At 33.2% G+C, this 18,661-nt stretch overlaps 1 protein-coding gene across 1 annotated transcript in view; it reads left to right on the forward strand.

Moving 5' to 3' along the window:
* Positions 1-5,278: 5,278 nt before the first annotated feature.
* Positions 5,279-18,661, forward strand: part of FMRFa (FMRFamide related propeptide) — an 81,874-nt gene continuing 68,491 nt past the window's right edge. Inside the window, exon 1 of the mRNA XM_074143148.1 lies at positions 5,279-5,369. Within this exon, the coding sequence (XP_073999249.1) occupies positions 5,347-5,369 (23 nt within the window). The 5' untranslated portion in view covers positions 5,279-5,346. The remainder of the gene's footprint in view (positions 5,370-18,661) is intronic.

Below are 18,661 nucleotides of genomic sequence, written 5' to 3' on the forward strand. Positions count from 1 at the left end.
AAAAAAAGGACTTCTGACCAAGTTATATCTTCTGATCATTCTGTCCCTAAGGACGTTCCCTGATAGCTCTTTTGCGGCTCTAACAATTTTCTTTTAAACTTATGCTCATTACACAAACTATCTATTTAAAATAAGATTAGATATCTAATTATCTAATATAAAATGCAAAATTTGAGGGAAATCGGTTCAACGTAAGTACCATTTTGTAGTTTTTAGTAGAAAATAGATTTTAAAACATTTTCACCATGTAAATGGCGGTAAAATTAGTGTGTGTTCGCATCTGATTAGAGAAATTTTTACCCATGTAAAACTTAATTTCATTATCGTTTGATTTTAACTAATAAATTTATAGAGGGTTGCAAACAATAACATATTTACACAGCATAAACATTTATGAATATATCCTCCCTCTCCTGGCTCTGCGTATAGTTAGCCTTTAGATCCTGAAACATAAGTAACTCCGACGGACCCCTCATCCTTTCTCACCTGGGCTTGGGACCGGCTTGGCGGACTTAGTCCGTCAGTTAGTTTAGTCACATATAAAAAATAAAACTACAACGCATATATAATATAATAAAGTAAGAGCAGACCATCGCTTTACTGTTATGCAGAGGAGCCCTAACCCTTTCATCCTCCCAAATTTTATCAATTCGAGCTAAGATTTACAGAGTAATCAGTAATAATAATATTGGAGGGGGCCTTACATACATTGGGCGAACTCCCCTCCCAAATATGCACAGCGTCGAGACCTCTAAAATGCAAATCTACATAAAATTTTGAATAATATGACACTTCATTCATGAAAATCGGTTCACGCGTTGATAATTTGAAACGATTGCTATACTTTCCCTTAACAAGTGTAAGAGCAGACCGTCGCTTTATTGTTACAAAGGGGAGCCTTAACCCTAACATCCTACCAAATTTTATCAAAATCAGGCCAAGATTTACAGAGTAATTAGTAATAATAATTTTGGAAGGGGCCTTACATAAAGGGGGCTAACTCCTCTCTCATTCGATGTACAGCGTCGAGACCCCCAAAAGGCACATCTACATAAAATTCCGAATTGAATGACACCTCATTCATGAAAATCGGTTCGCGCGTTTAGGCGCTACGCAGTTTACAAAAAAGGTAACAACAACAACAACAAGAACAACAACAATTTTTGAAAATGTTGTTTTTGCGCAATTTTCACATTGCTTTTCTCGAAAACTAATAAATCTATGTTATTACGAAAAAATTACAGTTATAAAGGAGGATTTGCACTATATTTTAAAGAAAATTTGGGAATTTTATCTTTTATAGAAAAAGAGAAAAAAAATGCCAAAGTTGGGTGTTTTTCAGCGTTACGCTTTTTCGTGCAGTTTTTGACGATCAACCCTTATACAACTGTCCTACCGGACAGTTTTAATAATTTTTAAGTTCTTATTTATCTACAGAATATATCACTATTCAATTGATAATAAAATAATGTTAACATTTCTTTCAGAAAGTTTTTGATTTTAGTCATTTTTTTAAGTATTCCGAGACAATTAGCTATGAAATGTATATTTCTACAACTTTTTAAATAATAAATGAAAATATTAAAATTAAATCTAACTGAATATGACTTATAATGGTGGTGCATCATAGTCGTTTCAATGTAAGATTAGATTTGTGGCCAAGGAGTAATGTAGCGTTTGTTTGGCTTAATCTTTTTCAATTGTTTGTGGGTTCTATTTGAAATTCTTGGGAATGAACACAAGGTAGCAGGCTTTGATGATGGGTGAGGTAAGGATTAAATTGTATTCGGTAGGATAGAGATGATTTTGGTGGACAAAAAGAGACACTAAAATCAATTTTAAAATAATATAGATGATGTTGATGGAAACTGCAGTATGAAATGTTTGGAGCGGATGCCCTTGGACTTACTTGTAAGAAAGGTAATGCCCGTAGGGGGAAGTGGACTAGCCACTTCTTCAGGGATCTTGGCATCCCTGCGGGTATCCCCAGTCTAACAACACGTACACTGACACCTTTAACACTCCAAAAAAAACACATAGGTTTGACAGAGATTGTTCTTGTATGAACTATATAGGTATAGCGAACCCTTTGGAAATCTCTAACTTAGCCTAATTCATGGACTTGTAAGACAAACTAGCACCTGTATATGGTTGGCAAAGGGAAGATTGTGACGAATACAAAGCCTGCGCTAAATTTTGGCCTTTAAGAGTAGAGGAGGGCTGCCTCTTCGGAAGTTTGTTAGGCATCCTGCAAGGACATGCCACTTTGTCCTGTAGACCTTGGTGACTGTTTGGAGGAGTGTCCTCCAACACAAACGTAATATTTTCTCTTACTCACACGTCTTTCTCTTTCCAAGAACCTTATTCTCAAGGTACTTACCCACAAAGTTTCTTCAAATTTCGTACATTTAAATTATAGTTTCTAATCCTTACCAACACTAAGTAAAATTTTTGTTGCAGCTTTGGAAGTGTAGTTATTGTGAAGAATTGTAGTGAACATGGTGTTAGTCCATATTACACATTTAGAATTCGTATTTTTAAATCTAGTCTTTACAAAAGTCTATTTGCTTGTACAATAAGTGTTGGATATTATATTTTCTTTAGGAGAGGGAGCACATTTCAACATCAAAGTTAAAATGTGCCCTACCGACCTGCAAGTATTCGCCGAGAAGGGGAAAATGGTCCGAACCTACCACTAAGTAGCGTAACACACCAAATATTTTGTTCAAACTTCCTAAACCCATTAAATTTCGGGTACAACATCCCGAACTGAGTCATTCTTGATTTTTGAACTAGATTTCTGTGGTTTAAAAGAGAAAGTAATGGTAGTAGTCGAGAGAAATAACTGATAGAAGGTAGATTCAGAGTAAAGTAATATCATTTCTTTCTATTTTATATTGTGTTCAAAGCTACCCCACCAGTGAGGCAGATATTAACATTTGGCACAAAATGTTTAACCCCTTAACGTGCACGCTCGAGCGCGCTAAACTGGCCAAACTGTTCACATTCGAGATAATTCGAGCGGCGTTGCACTTTATGCTACTATAATTTTTCACTCTCGAATATAATCGAGAATTGAAAATAATGTGAAAGCAAAGAAAAGCAATCGTTTTATTGATATTTATCATTTACATGGGATTGCAAGCTATAACACTTACTTATTCAAATATAAAATATAGCGGTTTTTTTCAAAAAAACTGTGCATTAAGGGGTTAAATTAAAAAAATATAGATATGTATGTAAAGTACCAACTGTTTATTGATATAGATCTGTTAAGAAGACTTGAAAGTTGTAGAAAACAAAATAAAAAGGTTCAGTAATACGATTCTGTGCATTCTGTAAACAGAAAATGTAAATTCTGTTCAAATGTGCCCATCTCTCCCCTATATATACGTAATTTACAGGTAAATCCTGTGAACTAGTTTCGGGAAAAAGTGAAATATCACTTCAGTAAAGTGGTACTTTGGTAGTGATTATTATTTTTTTTAACTCGCAATTTTAGTAACACTTTTAGTGGTAGGTCCGTCCACTGCACGAAAATGGCAACTTAGTGATGTACAGCCTTGATTTTCCCCCCCAAAAAATGTTTGAAATCAATGTAGAAAGTTTAAATAAAATCGTAGAAACCATTTTTGGAGAAAAATGTTAAAATAATGAAAAAAACCGTTTTTGGTGAAGAGATGTTTTTTAAATTTTCGTAAATTTAGACAAAAAATTTGATTCTTATTAATATTATACGAGTGGTGAGTCAGTATAATGGACCAATAGCGGCACATGTTAGAGGCACATGTCCAAATAAGTTGTAGATCCTGGAAAGCCCAATTAGCTTACAAAGTCTAAGGATAACTTTAAGAGTCGTTTTCTGTAAAATTATAAAAACCTGAAAAACTAATTGTGGCATCCTAAGTTGGCATCTAAGCTAAATATGTACAGGTAGTCCTCGGGTTACTACGGTCTCGAGTTATGACGTTTCGTGGTTACAATTCCCATTTACAGTACAGTACTGTACAGTATGTACTATGAAAAGCCTGCGTGCGAACTACTGTACGTGTTTTGGTGTGCAGCGGCCACGAGACCTAGGAAGATGGCGTCACCAGCATCCCAGTACGCCATTAACATCGTTGTCACGATCACTTTTTGCCCTTCATTATGGCTCCCAAACGTAAGGCAGACTCTTCTGATGGCAGTGTGCAAGCCAACCATAGAAATAAAGGAATTGTTCTCTCATTTTTATTACTGTTTCATTAAAACTGTCCGGTAGGGCAGTTGTATAAGGGTTAATCGTCAAAAACTGCACGAAAAAGCTGTATCGTTGAAAATCACCCAACTTTGACAATTTTTTTTCTCTTTTTCTATAAAAGATAAAATTCCCAAATTTTCTTTAAAATATAGGGCAAACCCTCCTTTATGACTGTAATTTTTTTTTGCAACAATCCAGATCTAATAGATTTTGAGAAAAAAGTTGCTGAAAATGAGCAAAAACGGCATTTTCAGAAATTGTTGTTCTTGTTCTTGTTGTTGTTACCTTTTTTGTAAACAACGTAGCGCCTAAACGCGTTAACCTAAACGGAATTTTATGTAGATGTGCCTTTTGGGGTTTCATTATTAAACGTACTGTACAGTATTTTATATGTGTTTTTTGATAATTATGTAGGGTACTGTGTTAGGATAGGCTAAGTGCTTACAGTACTGTACTGTTATTATGGTAATACAGTACTGAACTGTATACGGTACAGTTTATGTATGTTCCGACTTACGTCGAAAAAACGGTTTAAGACGCCGCGTAGAAACGGATCAACGTCGTAAGTCGAGGATTACCTGTACCAAATTTCAACATAGACCAATTTGTAAAAACCCACTTTTTCGGTTTGAGGAGAAACGAATATTTCTCTGAAAACTCAAAATTCAAAATCTTAGAAGGCCACAATAATTTCGTCCTTACTAGAAGTGAGAGAGAGCTAAAAAATTGAAGCTTTTCTGCAAGGAAAAACTTTTCAAATTAAATTATCTTGAAGAAATGAAGTCTTCTTTTTATTGGAAATTACCGCAGCAAAGGGCGCTACATAATTAGATTAATAACAAGAGAAGGAAAACCGCCCAAAAAAAACTGTAAAAAGCCCGACATATGTTATTAATATTAAGAGAATGATGCACAAAAATGAAGACTTCTTGCGGCAGGGCAGGGTAAGCCGTCAGGAAATAAGAGGGAGTCTTGGTTAGTAGTGTGTAGGTTGAGAATTTTAGGGTGAAGGGGTTGGTAGTACTGGTACGGCAGGGGGGTTGTACAACCCTCCTATATAAGGGGTGAAGATCTGTTGGCGAGCCAACAGTCAGCGACCAGCGTCAATGTGGTACCGTCCGCAGACATCGTATGTATAACACTTTTACCTTAACTTTATCGTCCACACTTGTTGATTCAAACCTAATTTAAAATTTACATATAATTAATGTTTTTAAGTTAAAACGACTAGGACAGTTTTTTATTTTTACTCCATTTTCTTTAGTATCTAAGGTTTCCTTTTACCAAACTCCACACTAAGATTCTGCAACCTTCATGTCCTGAATATCATCCAAGCGTACACCTTGTTTGGCATACCACTTCTGCAGGATAATTTAGGATTTCTTTCTTCCGCATAATCCGCTGCTAGGTGGTACCAGTTCAATTTTGTACCTCCTACAACACAGTGAACATTATATCACAGCCACCAACTCCGATCCTTTCTTGCTTCTATTAATTCAATTTTGTAGCCAGAGATGTCCTTGTGGCTGTCGATTTATTGTCCAAATTTCGATTATCGGCTTCTAAATTGGAAAACAACTTTATATTGACTAAGTCTTTCCTAACTTCTTAGCACAGTGTTCAGCATTGATGTTGCTTTTGTTTATATTTAGTAGATTATCTTTTTTTAATTTGTAGGATTTGTACCTAGATACAGAAATGTGTTCCAATTATTTTTTTTTTTAATCAGGGTCTCCTGAATTTTAAGTTTTCCTTATATTAACGCAGAATCCTCACTTTCCAAGTACCTCTATTTTCAGAAATGGTTTCTCCATAAACTTTGAATACACACTACAAACATTTTAAATTATTATTTTCATTTTAAAATCATTTTTTTCAGGCAAATTAATTTTAACAGAGACATCCAAAAAAAGATATAAAGTTAATCTCCGTTCTAGTGTATTCTACAGCCTTTTTTTAACTTCTATAGAATATTAATCCTGTTTAATGCAATGTACAAATACAATTCCGGATCGGAAAATTATCAGTTGCATTATCAGAAATGTGAAAGTAGAGCTTATACAACTTTTTTTTAATAACTTTTTTACTGTTTTCCAAAAGATTTTATCTGAACATAGACATACGAGGGTCGTTTGAAAAGTCCGTGCAAAAATAAAAACTACTTAATTTTTTGGGGTAAACCTTTTTTTTATTTTTCAACATAGTCTCCTTTTAGGCTTATACACTTCGTCCAACGCTGCTCTAGTTTGTTGATCCCTTCCGAATAATAGGATTTGTCCAAGTCTGAAAAATAGCCATTCGTTTCTGCAATCACCTCCCCGTTTGAATAAAATCTTTTTCCCGCCAGCCATTTCTTCATATTGGGGAACAAATAGTAGTCCGAGGGAGCCAAGTCTGGAGAATAGGGGGGGGGATGTGAAACGAGTTGGAACCCTATTTCAATTAATTTTGCGACCACAACTGCTGAGGTGTGAGCTGGTGCGTTGTCGTGATGGAAAAGGACTTTTTTGTGGGCCAATCGTGGGCGTTTTTCTTGCAGCTCGGTTTTCAAACGGTCCAATAACGATGAATAATATGCACCTTTTCCAGATAGTCGATGAGGATTATTCCTTGCGAATCCCAAAAGACAGTCGCCATAATCTTTCCGGCCGAAGGAACGGTCTTCGCCTTTTTTGGCGCAGATTCCCCCTTGGTAACCCATTATTTAGATTGTTCTTTGGTCTCAGGAGTGTAGTGATGTATCCATGTTTCATCCACAGTGACGAAACGACGCTTAAAGTCCTGCGGATTCTTCTGGAACAGCTGCAAACCGTTCTTGCAACACTTCACACGATTTCGTTTTTGGTCAAGCGTGAGCAATCGCGGCACCCATCTTGCGGATAGCTTTGTCATGTCCAAATGTTGATGCAAAATATTATGTACCCGTTCATTCGAGATGCCCACAGCACTAGCAATCTCACGCACCTTCACTCTTCTGTCATCCATCACCATATCATGGATTTTATCAATGATTTCTGAGTAGTAACCTCAACAGGGCGTCCAGAACGTTCAGCGTCACTTGTGCCCATATGGCCACTCCGAAAATTTTGAAACCACTTATAAACTGTTCTAATCGAAGGTGCAGAGTCACCATAATGTTTATCAAGCTTCTCTTTAGTCTCCTCAGGCGTTTTGCCTTTCATAAAGTAGTGTTTAATCAACACACGAAATTCTTTTTCGTCCATTTTTTGAAAAATCACTCGACTTCCTCGATTCAAACGAATGCCAAACACAAAGAAATAGACCGATCTGGCTGAAACTTGGTGTGTGTTCTTCCAAGAGATACTACTAACTAAACATAACCTCGATACGCGCCAGTAGTGCTATCTCTCTGACTTTGCACGGACTTTTCAAACGACCCTCGTACCATATGTTAGGTTTTTCTACCATTATGGTTTGACACTTTTTTTCTGTGTGGAATATTGATTTGTAGTAAAGAAAAACAATGCTTTCTTTAAAATATCTTTGTATTATAGTGGATATTATAATAATTTGGATATAAAATCGAATATATTAATAGAAAATTATTAATTTTTATAGTATATTAATATAAAGTTTAAATTAGATAATTGTAAATGTTTTAGGGCAGATTTTCATTTTGGAATTTTTACCTTAAATACCTACAATTTATTATTAATTTTCGTGCCCGACATGTTGAGATTTTAGTCAAATATATACCTAAAATACTTCGTTGAAATTCTAACAAATTCTTTACAACTCTACTATGATTTCTATTTGTGCTTATTTGGAGGTGAATTCCTTTTTAAAGTCCTCTAACGTGCTAACTTAATTACATTGCGCGCATCAATCCATGGAATAATAAAACAATAACTAAGAATGCGTCGATATTGCAGAATTTCATTCCATTTGTAAAATATGTTTGTAATTACAATGCTGCAGTGTTAATTATTTGCTTCACGCAAGACTCGCTTCTTTTAACTCCAAATATCTTCGTGAGATTTTGCATTCGAAAGTACTGAACCTTGAAGATTGTATTTGTCTTTGCTGCAAGTTAATTTAAAAAAAAAAAAAAAATATACATTTTTCTTTGTATTCTTATATTTTTATGTAGCACTGAGCATGCAAGAATGTGCCTTTCCGCTTGCGGCAGTAGCACTCAGTACTTATATTGCTCGTTTTATGCTAAAGTGCAACTAGTGTGTCTGGCTAATTTCAGACTTAATTCCTAGATATTAACTAGATATTAATAATATTATAGATAGAAATTAATTAATTGGATATGACTGCTTATTGATTTATAATTAGCCATTACGAGTCGCGAAGTAAAATAATATTATTTGATCCAGCAATGACGACCATGTCTGGAAATACGATTATATTATAGCTGTAAAATTTATATGATATTGTAACTAGGCTTGGATTCCATGTGCACCCTGAATCAAATAACATTTGAATTAGTTAATAAAGGTTTGAACAAATGGAAAAGTCGCCATTTTTCGTTTTAACATTTCTCATTATTGCTAATTCCATGCTTTTGTAAACATATTTAGCTTAGGTCATGAAATCTTAGAAACAAAACGGAAATCATTAGAAAAAGGAAACTGCCGGTACTCCTTTTTGGTGACTGCAGTTGTTTCCCTATCTGATACAAAGCCGACTGATTGGCTTTTCATCAAAAGCGGTATTGCGAGGAAATAGTAATGCTGTTGTCATCCATTTCTAACAGTCCATTACATTTCAATTCGTATTCTTCTCAGTTAGGATGTACACAATCGATTTTTGGCTGCAAAATATTCCTCTCTTTAGTTAGTTGCAAAGGTGCACTCTTTCAAAAAGGAAATGCACATCAAAAGTACTCCCTCCAGTAGTAGAAAATTGGAATTTTGCTTATCACCCAGTTTGCAGCAAAAGACTTTGCACTCTCTGGTTACACACTTTGAGCAAAACCAGAGAGCTCTGGTTTAGTATAGTGAAAACTTTTTTAAAAATTAGAAAAAGATATCAAAGAAATATTTTGAGTTTGATTTGTCTTATTTCTACACAAACCACCTGCACATATTAATCATATTACTACAGAAAAGGTTGAAAACCCCAGGTTACAAATGAAAGCAACATACATTCTTGTCAAAAAGGTTTCGAAAATAGAGAAATGGAAGATTTCACAGTTTTTACTACAGATTTAAAGATTATTTCAGTCTCTAAATTAACTAGTCTAGATATTGCTCAAGTAATTAATCAAAAAAACAAAAGAAACAAGAAATTCTTAAGGCACAAAGTATCAGAAAAAGCTGTATTGCTTTTCAGAGGCATCTGAAAAAGTTTTCTTAGAGTAATCACATAAATTTTTAAATTGCACGACTTGTTCTCTAATTATAACAATTTATTTAACTTAACTCTCAACTAATTATTTGACAATAATCTTTACACTGCATGTTGTGTGAATCCCTCCCAACTAACTAAAGTCAAATATAAAACCGATATCTCGAACATAATAATTAAAAGCTTTCTCAATTAGTTATTATGTTAGTAATAGTTACGTAGAATTCGTTCTATGAAAACAACATACTTATAAAGACTTGCAAAATGAGGAGAAATCTCTATGAACATCTATGATATTGCTGTATCTCTCTTATTAATAGTGTAATCTTTCTAAAAATATGTAAAATTATAATACTAATTTTCCTCTGTGGCAATTGTTGTCTGCAAGTTAATAATTCACGTATTAAGATGTTCGTTTTCTGCTCAATTAAAACTCAAGAGCTATAAGAAGATTAGAATTTATTAGCAAAATGTTAAGATAAAGGAGAAATCAATTTTATATTAAGAGGATAAATAATACAGCTTAAATTTCATAAAAGAACTTTGAAGAAAGATGAAAAAACCTGAAAAAAAAAAATGAATTAAACACACAATTAGTTTTTGGTTAATTTAATTAATAAAAATTTGATTGTTACTGTTGAAAGATAACATCGCAGCCCCCAAATTCACTGAAAAAAAGGTTATTAACCAAACTAATAGGCCTAATACAACATTCATACACCTGTATCTTTATAACAACAATCCCATGTGGCCCATCTTAATAATATTATGGGCTCGCGAGATCCAACCTAACTTTAAAACATTTGTATATTATCAATCACTGATTGACTTACAATGTAGTCATAAACTAAAATACATTTTTGAAACATCACAATCAAACATAGCTTTTTAACACATATGTCCCAAAAGAAAATTTAAATATACATTTTAAACGGATATAGGATGATAAAATTTGAGAGTTTAATATTTATGTATCTATAGTCCCATTGTTGTTAACTCAGCGAAAATATGTACTATAGTAGTACTCGTTTACCACTACAATTGTGCACAATTGCACGTTTCTAGCTGTAGTAATGAAGGAGATATAAGAGGATAAAGTTTGGGTGTTTTGCATTCGCTTCAAATTTCAAATTGAGGTATTTTCTGTGCAATTGTTGTTAACTCTGCGGGAAAATGTACTATAGTAGTACTCGTTTACCTCTACAATTGTGCACAATTGCAGGTTTCTAGCTGTAGTAATGAAGGAGATATAGGATGATAAAGTTTGAGTGTTTTGCATTCGTTAAAATTTCAAATTGCTGTTTTTCCTGTCCTTTTGTTGCTAACTCTGCGGGAATATGTACTATAGTAGTACTCGTTAACCTCTACAATTGTGCACAATTGCAGGTTTCTAGCCGTAGTTATATAGGTGATATACGAGGATAAACTTTGGGTGTTTTGCATTTGCTTCAAATTTCAAATTGCTGTATTTCCTGTGCAATTGTTGTTAACCCAGCGGAAATATGTACTATAGTACTATAGTAGTACTCTTTCACCTCTACAATTGTGCACAATTGCAGTTTTGTAGCTGTAGTTATAAAGGAGATATAAGAGGATGAAGTTTGAGAGTTTTGCATTCGCCTCAAATTTCAAATTGCTGTATTTCCTGTACTACTGCTGTTAACTCTGCGGAAATATGTACTATAATGGTACTCGTTTACCTCTGCAATTGCGCACAATTGCAGGTTTCTAACTGTAGTAATGAAGGAGATATAAGAGGATATAATTTGGGTGTGTTGCATCCGCTTCAAATTTCAAATTGCTGTATCTTTTGTTCTACTGTTGTTAACTCTGCGGATATATGTACTATAGTAGTACTCGTTTACCGCTACAATTGTGCACAATTGCAGGTTTCTAGATGTAGTAATGAAGGAGGTATACGAAGATGAAATTAGAGAGTTTTACCTTCGCTTCAGATTTCAAATTGCTGTATTTCCTGTACTACTGCTGTTAACTCTGCCGAAATATTTACTATAGTAGTACTCGTTTTCCTCTACAATTGTGCACAATTGCAGGTTTGTAGCTGTGGTAATGTAGGAGATAAAAGAGGATAAACTTTGGTTGTTTCGCATTCGCTTTGTATTTTCCTAGATAATTACAGAAAAAACGAATAAACCTTTCTTGTATAATATTTATCCCACTCGGAATTTTAATTATCTCATAATAAAATATTATACTTGAGTTAGGATATTCAATATCTAAAAGGTAGCCCATTAGGGCAGCTTAATCCCTTCCTTTAAAAAAACGTGCATAAATAGAGTTTTCTGTAGAGAAAAAAATATTTAATATGTGCAGTATTATAATAATAGCAAATCTTTATAGCACAGGGGCACTTGTGTGTAATCGATTTTCTCCAAATTTGGAATTTAAATTAAGTATTTAATTCGTATGCACATTTTATAGGTGGTGTGACCGTACATAACACTTTAATTGCACTTTAGCCTCCCTAAACTTTTCCTAAGATCAACTATCCTAGGATAATGTTTCAGATAAATGTCTTAGCTCTACTTATGCGCGAGAAGTGTACCAACTTTTATAAACATCATGGGTATAATCTGCAAAATTGATTTAGTTTTGTTTTTTTTAGATTTACACGAAAATGCTGCATCAACTATTATTCTGCTTAAACTTTGAATCCTCAATAATATCATTGAACTAAAATTGCAGCTGTGACATTTGATTCAAGTTCTTTCGCTATTATTTATCAATGTCTGTTTGCCCATATATACAGCCTGAGCAATTCTTTTATTAAGGAGTAAGTTAGGTAGCATGAACGTGTTTCACTTTACTTTTTTTTTTAATTAAAACTCAGGCAATTAACGACATTACATTAATTAGCTTACCCTTAGATAGTCCACACCTTATTCTCTAAGTTGTTATCATGTAATCCTAAGCATTTTAAAATTAGTTCCTTAACATTTTACTGTTCTTAAAAGAAAGTATGACTATCTCCCGATTTACACGGAAGAATGGTCCCTCTGAATGTCTTGTAAATCAAAATTATGGTATTTTGTGTGGAATAAATCTCGTGTGGACACTTACAAGATATTCTCTATCATCAGAAAACACCATTTAAATTTGTTTAAAATTTAAAATTTGTAATAAAAAATTTTCTAAAAAGAAAACATCTATTCTGTGAAATGAATTTCTAGTCTGCGGATTTTCTTCAACTTTGGGATCCACCTACTTCCTTCTTTAAGGATTCAGTTCACTGTTAAACCGCATGTATTTAAACTCAGCTACAATTGTTATTCTTCCATTCGATTCATTTCCAATCGAAGTGGGTAAGAGCCTACGTTTTACTGAAATTTACGCTCAGCTCCTATTGGGCGTTCTCTTCCATTAATTTCTTCAGCATACAGGTACATTAGCAAACCATAATCCAGTCCAGGGGTGTCAAACTCAATTTAGGCACGGGCCAATTGGTGATACAAGCAAGATTCACGCGGGCCACATGACATTTACAAATCTTGTTAAACTTTTATTCTGAAGAGAGGATTCAAAAATATGGATAGAATAATTAAAACACTATATAATTGTATTTATAAAACGGATATGATTCTTTTTTACCCCGAAACTTGGGCAGCGATTTCCTCGTACCAAGTTTTGCTATAACTGGATTCAAAGACTGAGAACGTAAGAATATATTTTGGGAATTCCTACTTCTTTTTTGTCTTTAAAAAACCCGAACCATTCTGGAATTCCACTCAGAGTGGCACGACATATCGCTTCCAAACGTCGCCAGAACTGAGTCAGCCGTGTTTATACGAGCACGCAGGCCTCCAGGTAACTTGTATACTCGGTCTTCAGTAGCTAAAGGGTTAACGAGGGAAGGGAATTGTGGGTACGATATAGCCTCTGACTCTTCTAAGCGCTATTTTCGTCATAACAATTTTTTTTGGTTTTCTATTTTCATTTTATTTTAGAACATCTTAGGCCATCATAAAAAATTACCTTGGGTAAAAGTTAAATAAGAAGTTGAAGACCGTGCAAATTTTTATTCCTTAAACAAGGACCTCACAGGTCATTTAGCCGTAAATAAGGACAAATACTTCATTTAGCGGTGACATCGTCATATTTTCTGTAATAATTTAAAGGATAAGTAGAATATAGGCGAGTGCTGGCTGTAAAGGGTGGACACGAAGCCCGGCTATGACAGTAAGGTATGACTGCCATCAGTTCTAGTTAGCCTTTGTCCCCTCAAGATATCTTATAATTACGTCTACTCGTACAGAGAATCAGCAAGGGCTCGGCCATACCACCCACATATATTTGTACGCCATTTAAAATCCACAATTAAATTTTGTATTTAAACCTAATATTTGATATATTCTCAGTTTTTATCATAACACTGATTTGATTGCAGTTTTTCCTCTCTCATACTACTCGAAGAAAGCATATAATTTTTTTTTTTTTAAATTAAAGTTCCAAAACCACGCCAGTATGAGAATGTACAAACAGGGTCGCTCTTATTCGAAGGTAGAAGAGCAAATACAATGTGAAAAAATTGAAATTGAAGCCTAGTTAGTACGTTTAAAAAGGTAAATTCCGTCTCTAATGTCCCAAAACAACGCCTCAATATCTGGCGTCATTAGCGCCCGGTTCTAGGGATCCCTAAGGCTGGAAACATAGTGGAGCGGCGAGCAAAGCGGCGATGATAGCGAAGAGCAAAGCGGCGAAATCAAACACAAGTTAGCATATGGGACCGTGCATAGTGGAGAGCAAAGCGAAGATAGAGCAACGCTATCTATAGGCTGGAAACATAGTGGAGCGGCGGGCAAAGCGGCGATGATAGCGAAGAGCAAAGCGGCAAAAACAAAAACTAGAAATAGATAGAATTGCTCTATCTTCGCTTTGCTCGCCACTATGCGCGGTCCCATATGTTTACTTGTGTTTGATTTCGCTGCTTTGCTCCTCGCTATCATCGCCGCTTTGCTCGCCGCTCCACTATGTTTCCAGCCATAGAGAGTGTTTGTTTTCGCCGCTTTGCTCGCCGCTCCATTATGTTTGCAGCCTAAGCGTACCATGGCTACAAATCTTACTTCTCTGCTCACGCTATCAGACTCCTGTTTGGATTCAATAAAGAGTTGATGCCCGTCTACATCGTACTCATACCCTTCTTCTAGTAATTATCTTCAGGAGAAAATGTGATCCACTGGTTCTTTCTAAATCCACTTGGACTATCTCCCAGTAGCTTTTCTGTCCATCCTTCTAGCCTCCCGACTCAACATGTATTGTCAGCAGTTTACAAGATATCTAGTAGGGCTATTCGTATTTAGTCCAGTCTCTAAGCCTCCTACTAGTTTTCATGTTTTAGATATTTCACAAATACTTTTTTAAAAAAAACGGTGCCCTAAAAGGAAAAGATCGGTAACTACCCTTTATGCAATTTACTGAGAGAACTATTAAAACTAGAATTATACCCAAGTAAGTTGTTAGATTGAATTCTATGCCATCTAATTCATACCAGAACATTCCTTGTTTTTTTTTTTAATTGCAAATTGTTAAAAGTTTTGATTGAATGTTGCGCCCAATGTTGATGGTTCCAATGGTCTGTCCATTAAAGCCTAGTATATCCTGAAATTGAAGAATTAACTGACATCAAAATCTTCAATTTAATAGATGTTTTAAACATCCACTCAAACTTATTTTTTATTAAAATTTCGAAGTTATAACTTATTCTTTTGTTCAAAATCCATTTTTGAAACATATTTAATTTTTATTAAGCCCCATGCGTGGAGTATCGCTAATAGCTTAACGAAGAGTTTAATTTATTATTTATTATTTACTACTAAAGTTTTATCCAACCAATAAAAAGTACGGTTACTAACTCACCTGGGCTTACGCTGCTCACTTTTGCTTAAAACAACATCTTGTTTATAAAATTAACATAAACTATTTAACATGTACCGAGAAAGAATCATATAAATGTTTTACGCAAATTTAGCCTGTTAAAAAACGTCATTCGATCTTCTAGGATAGTTATACGGGATAAAAAAAAAGTTAGTATTAAATAATAGTTTAGATCAACTTTATCTGCGATATAGGTACCAAGAAAATCCTTAATTGAAATGACTTAAGTATCCAATTACAGTGTTAAGACTGATCCCCTAAGTACCTTCACCTATATAAACGCCCTTCACTTAATTCACCACAAATATCGTTTGTATTATCATCAAAATTTTGAACAGTTAGCTAACTTTATATTTTCTTTGAATCTATGATTTATTTTTGCCTTAATAGTACTCAATTTTTATTCGTATATTAAACAAGTTTTTTGATAGGATGTGAACTCCTAACACGCATTTAGCTACGACGAAACGAAAACTAAAACTAAACGAAGCTAAAACGAAACGCTAAGATTTATTGTGGTACTGGATTCGATTCCAATTTTTGGATTACAACTTCTCTGGTACGACATTTGTATAAAGTCTTCAAAAAGTGCTTGAAAAAGCGTAACGTGGAAAAATGCTCAACTTTAGCAAATTGTTTTTCTATTTCTATAAAAGATAAAATTCCCAAAGTATAAAATAAACAAAAACATTGCAAAAAAAAAATACAAAAACTAATTTACTGAACGTCTTTAGAGTGTTTAAAGAATATAAAAGTTCATCAGCATCTCAGTAGATCACCAGTTCAATAGCACTTGACACTAGTTAAAATAATTCACAACACAATTCGCACTAAAACTGTATATTACGCACTAAGTATAACTTAAACACAACTTATGAAATAGAACATCACTTCAACTATCACTAATATTCACTTTAAAAGTCACGTTAACAAAGAGACAATAGTAACAAGTTTAAAATTGCCGCCGGTAACTTGCCAGGCAGATCAGCTGGTAAAGGAAGGTTATCTAAGCAAAGTGACCAACTTGTTTTTCATTTATTTTCATTCATAAGTACAGAAATAAAATGTAATTAGTGATTGTGCAATTAGCGAATTAGGGATTTATTTTCATTCATAAATAAAAATTTAAAAAAAATGGTCATTCAGCTTAGATAACCTTCCTTTACCAGCTGTTCAGCTGGCCAGTCACCGGCTGCCATCTTTAACTCGTTAGTCGTGTTTCTTTATTAACGTGATTTTTTAAAATGAATATTAGTGCGTTTTAAAGTGAAATTCTATTTATAAATTGTGTTTAAGTTATACTTAGTGCGTGATATACAGTTTTAGTGCGAATAGTGTTGTGAATTATTATAAATAGTGTCAAGTTTCAAGTGCTATTGGACTGGTGATCTACTGAGATGCTGATGAACTTGGATATTCTTTAAACAAGGTAAGACTTTATTATCAATTATTTTAAGTTTCAATTATATTTTTATCATTCTTGCATGAAAATAGCATGTTATCATATTATTATTACTTACAAATTAATATTGACTACGTTCAGTGCTGGTTAATTCTTTAATTTTGGGTACAGTAAAAGGTATTTAATATGATTTCTAAATCTTCTTAATGTATTCTTTAATCTTATCTTTATAATCAACTATAAGTTCTAAAATATCGTTTTTGATTCCCCAAATTGTTTTCTACGCCTTTTTGATGTGTTCTTTAATATTCTGTTTTTAATTGAATAAAAGTTGAAAATTACCCTTTGTTTCCCCAATTGATATCAAAATCTTTATTGTATTCTATAATATTTTCTTTTTAGTCGACTTTAAGTTCTACATTAGCCTTTTTGTTTGCCCAAATTGTTTTTTGGGCGTCTGATCTTTTTTAATACATTCTTTAAACTTCCTTTTTTAATTGATTATAACTTCAAAATTATTACCTTAAATTGTTTTCTAGAATAGATATCTCTACTTTTTTAATGTATTCTTTAATCTTATCACTTTAATGGACTCCAATTAGTCCAATTTTAATTTCCCCGAATAGTGTTTTGAAATTACTTTCTAAACCTTTTTGATGAATTCTTTAATCTTTTCGTTGTAATTGACAATCAATTTAAATTAATTTTAATTGTAGTTCTAAAATATCGTTTTTGTATCCCCCAAATATTTTTACAAGTCTCTTTGATGTATTCTTTAATATTCTCTTTTTAATTGACAAGTAGTTTCCTAAATTGTATTTTTGAAATTGATTTCAAAACCATATTAATGTATTCTTTAAGCTTTTCTTTTTATTCGACAAAAACTTCATAATTATCATTCAAGTTTTCCCCCAAATTGTTTTTGGGGATTGATATCTAAACCTTTTTGAGGTATTGTTTAATCGACTATATGTTTAAATTAAGAATTCATGGTTTCCCTAAATTGTTTTTTGGAATGGATGTCTATTCCTTTTTAATGCATTCTTTAATCTTCCCTTTTTATTCTACTACTAATTAGACATCAGCATTCATTGATTCCCCAAGTTGTATTTTTGGAGTTAATTTCTATAACTTTTTGATGTATTCTTTAATATTATCTTTATATTTTAATTTATTCTTTAATATTTTCTTTTTAATAGACTTAGTTCTAAATTAGTGTTTGTGTTTCTCTAAAATGTGTTTTGGAATGGATTTCTATTCTTTTCTTAATGCATTCTTTAAACTTCCGTTTTTAATTGACTATAACTTTAAAATTATTACCTTTCATTGTTTCCCCAAATTGTTTTTTGAAAAAGAGTTTTCCATTCCTTTTTAATGTATTCTTTAATCTTACCATTTAAATCGACCAAAAGTTCAAAATTACTTTTCTTTGTTTCCCCAAATTTGTTTTTAGTATGGATTTCGAGTCTTTTCTAATGTATTCTCTATTATTTTCTTTTTACTCAAAACGTTAATAAATTTTAAAACATTTTTGTAAGTATGAAATAAAAATTAATGAAACCTAGTTACTTGTTGGCGTCAAAACGGAAATCTTAAACAAAAAATAAAATGAAATATTGCGTAAATTTGTCACAAAGAGCAAGTTAACTATTTATTTTAACAGATAATTATAATATTTAAGAACGTAATTTGATTGAAAGAAAAATTTGGTTTTATAATTATTTAGGTAATGGAATTTGTATTGATAAAAGTAGAAAATGAGGGTCTGATGATGGGGTTAATGATGTTAATGTTGAATACGTGAGCGG

This window comes from Rhodnius prolixus, unplaced genomic scaffold (genome assembly GCF_049639745.1).
Source record: "Rhodnius prolixus isolate KJV_2025 unplaced genomic scaffold, Rpr scaffold_12, whole genome shotgun sequence".
NCBI lineage: Eukaryota > Metazoa > Arthropoda > Insecta > Hemiptera > Reduviidae > Rhodnius > Rhodnius prolixus.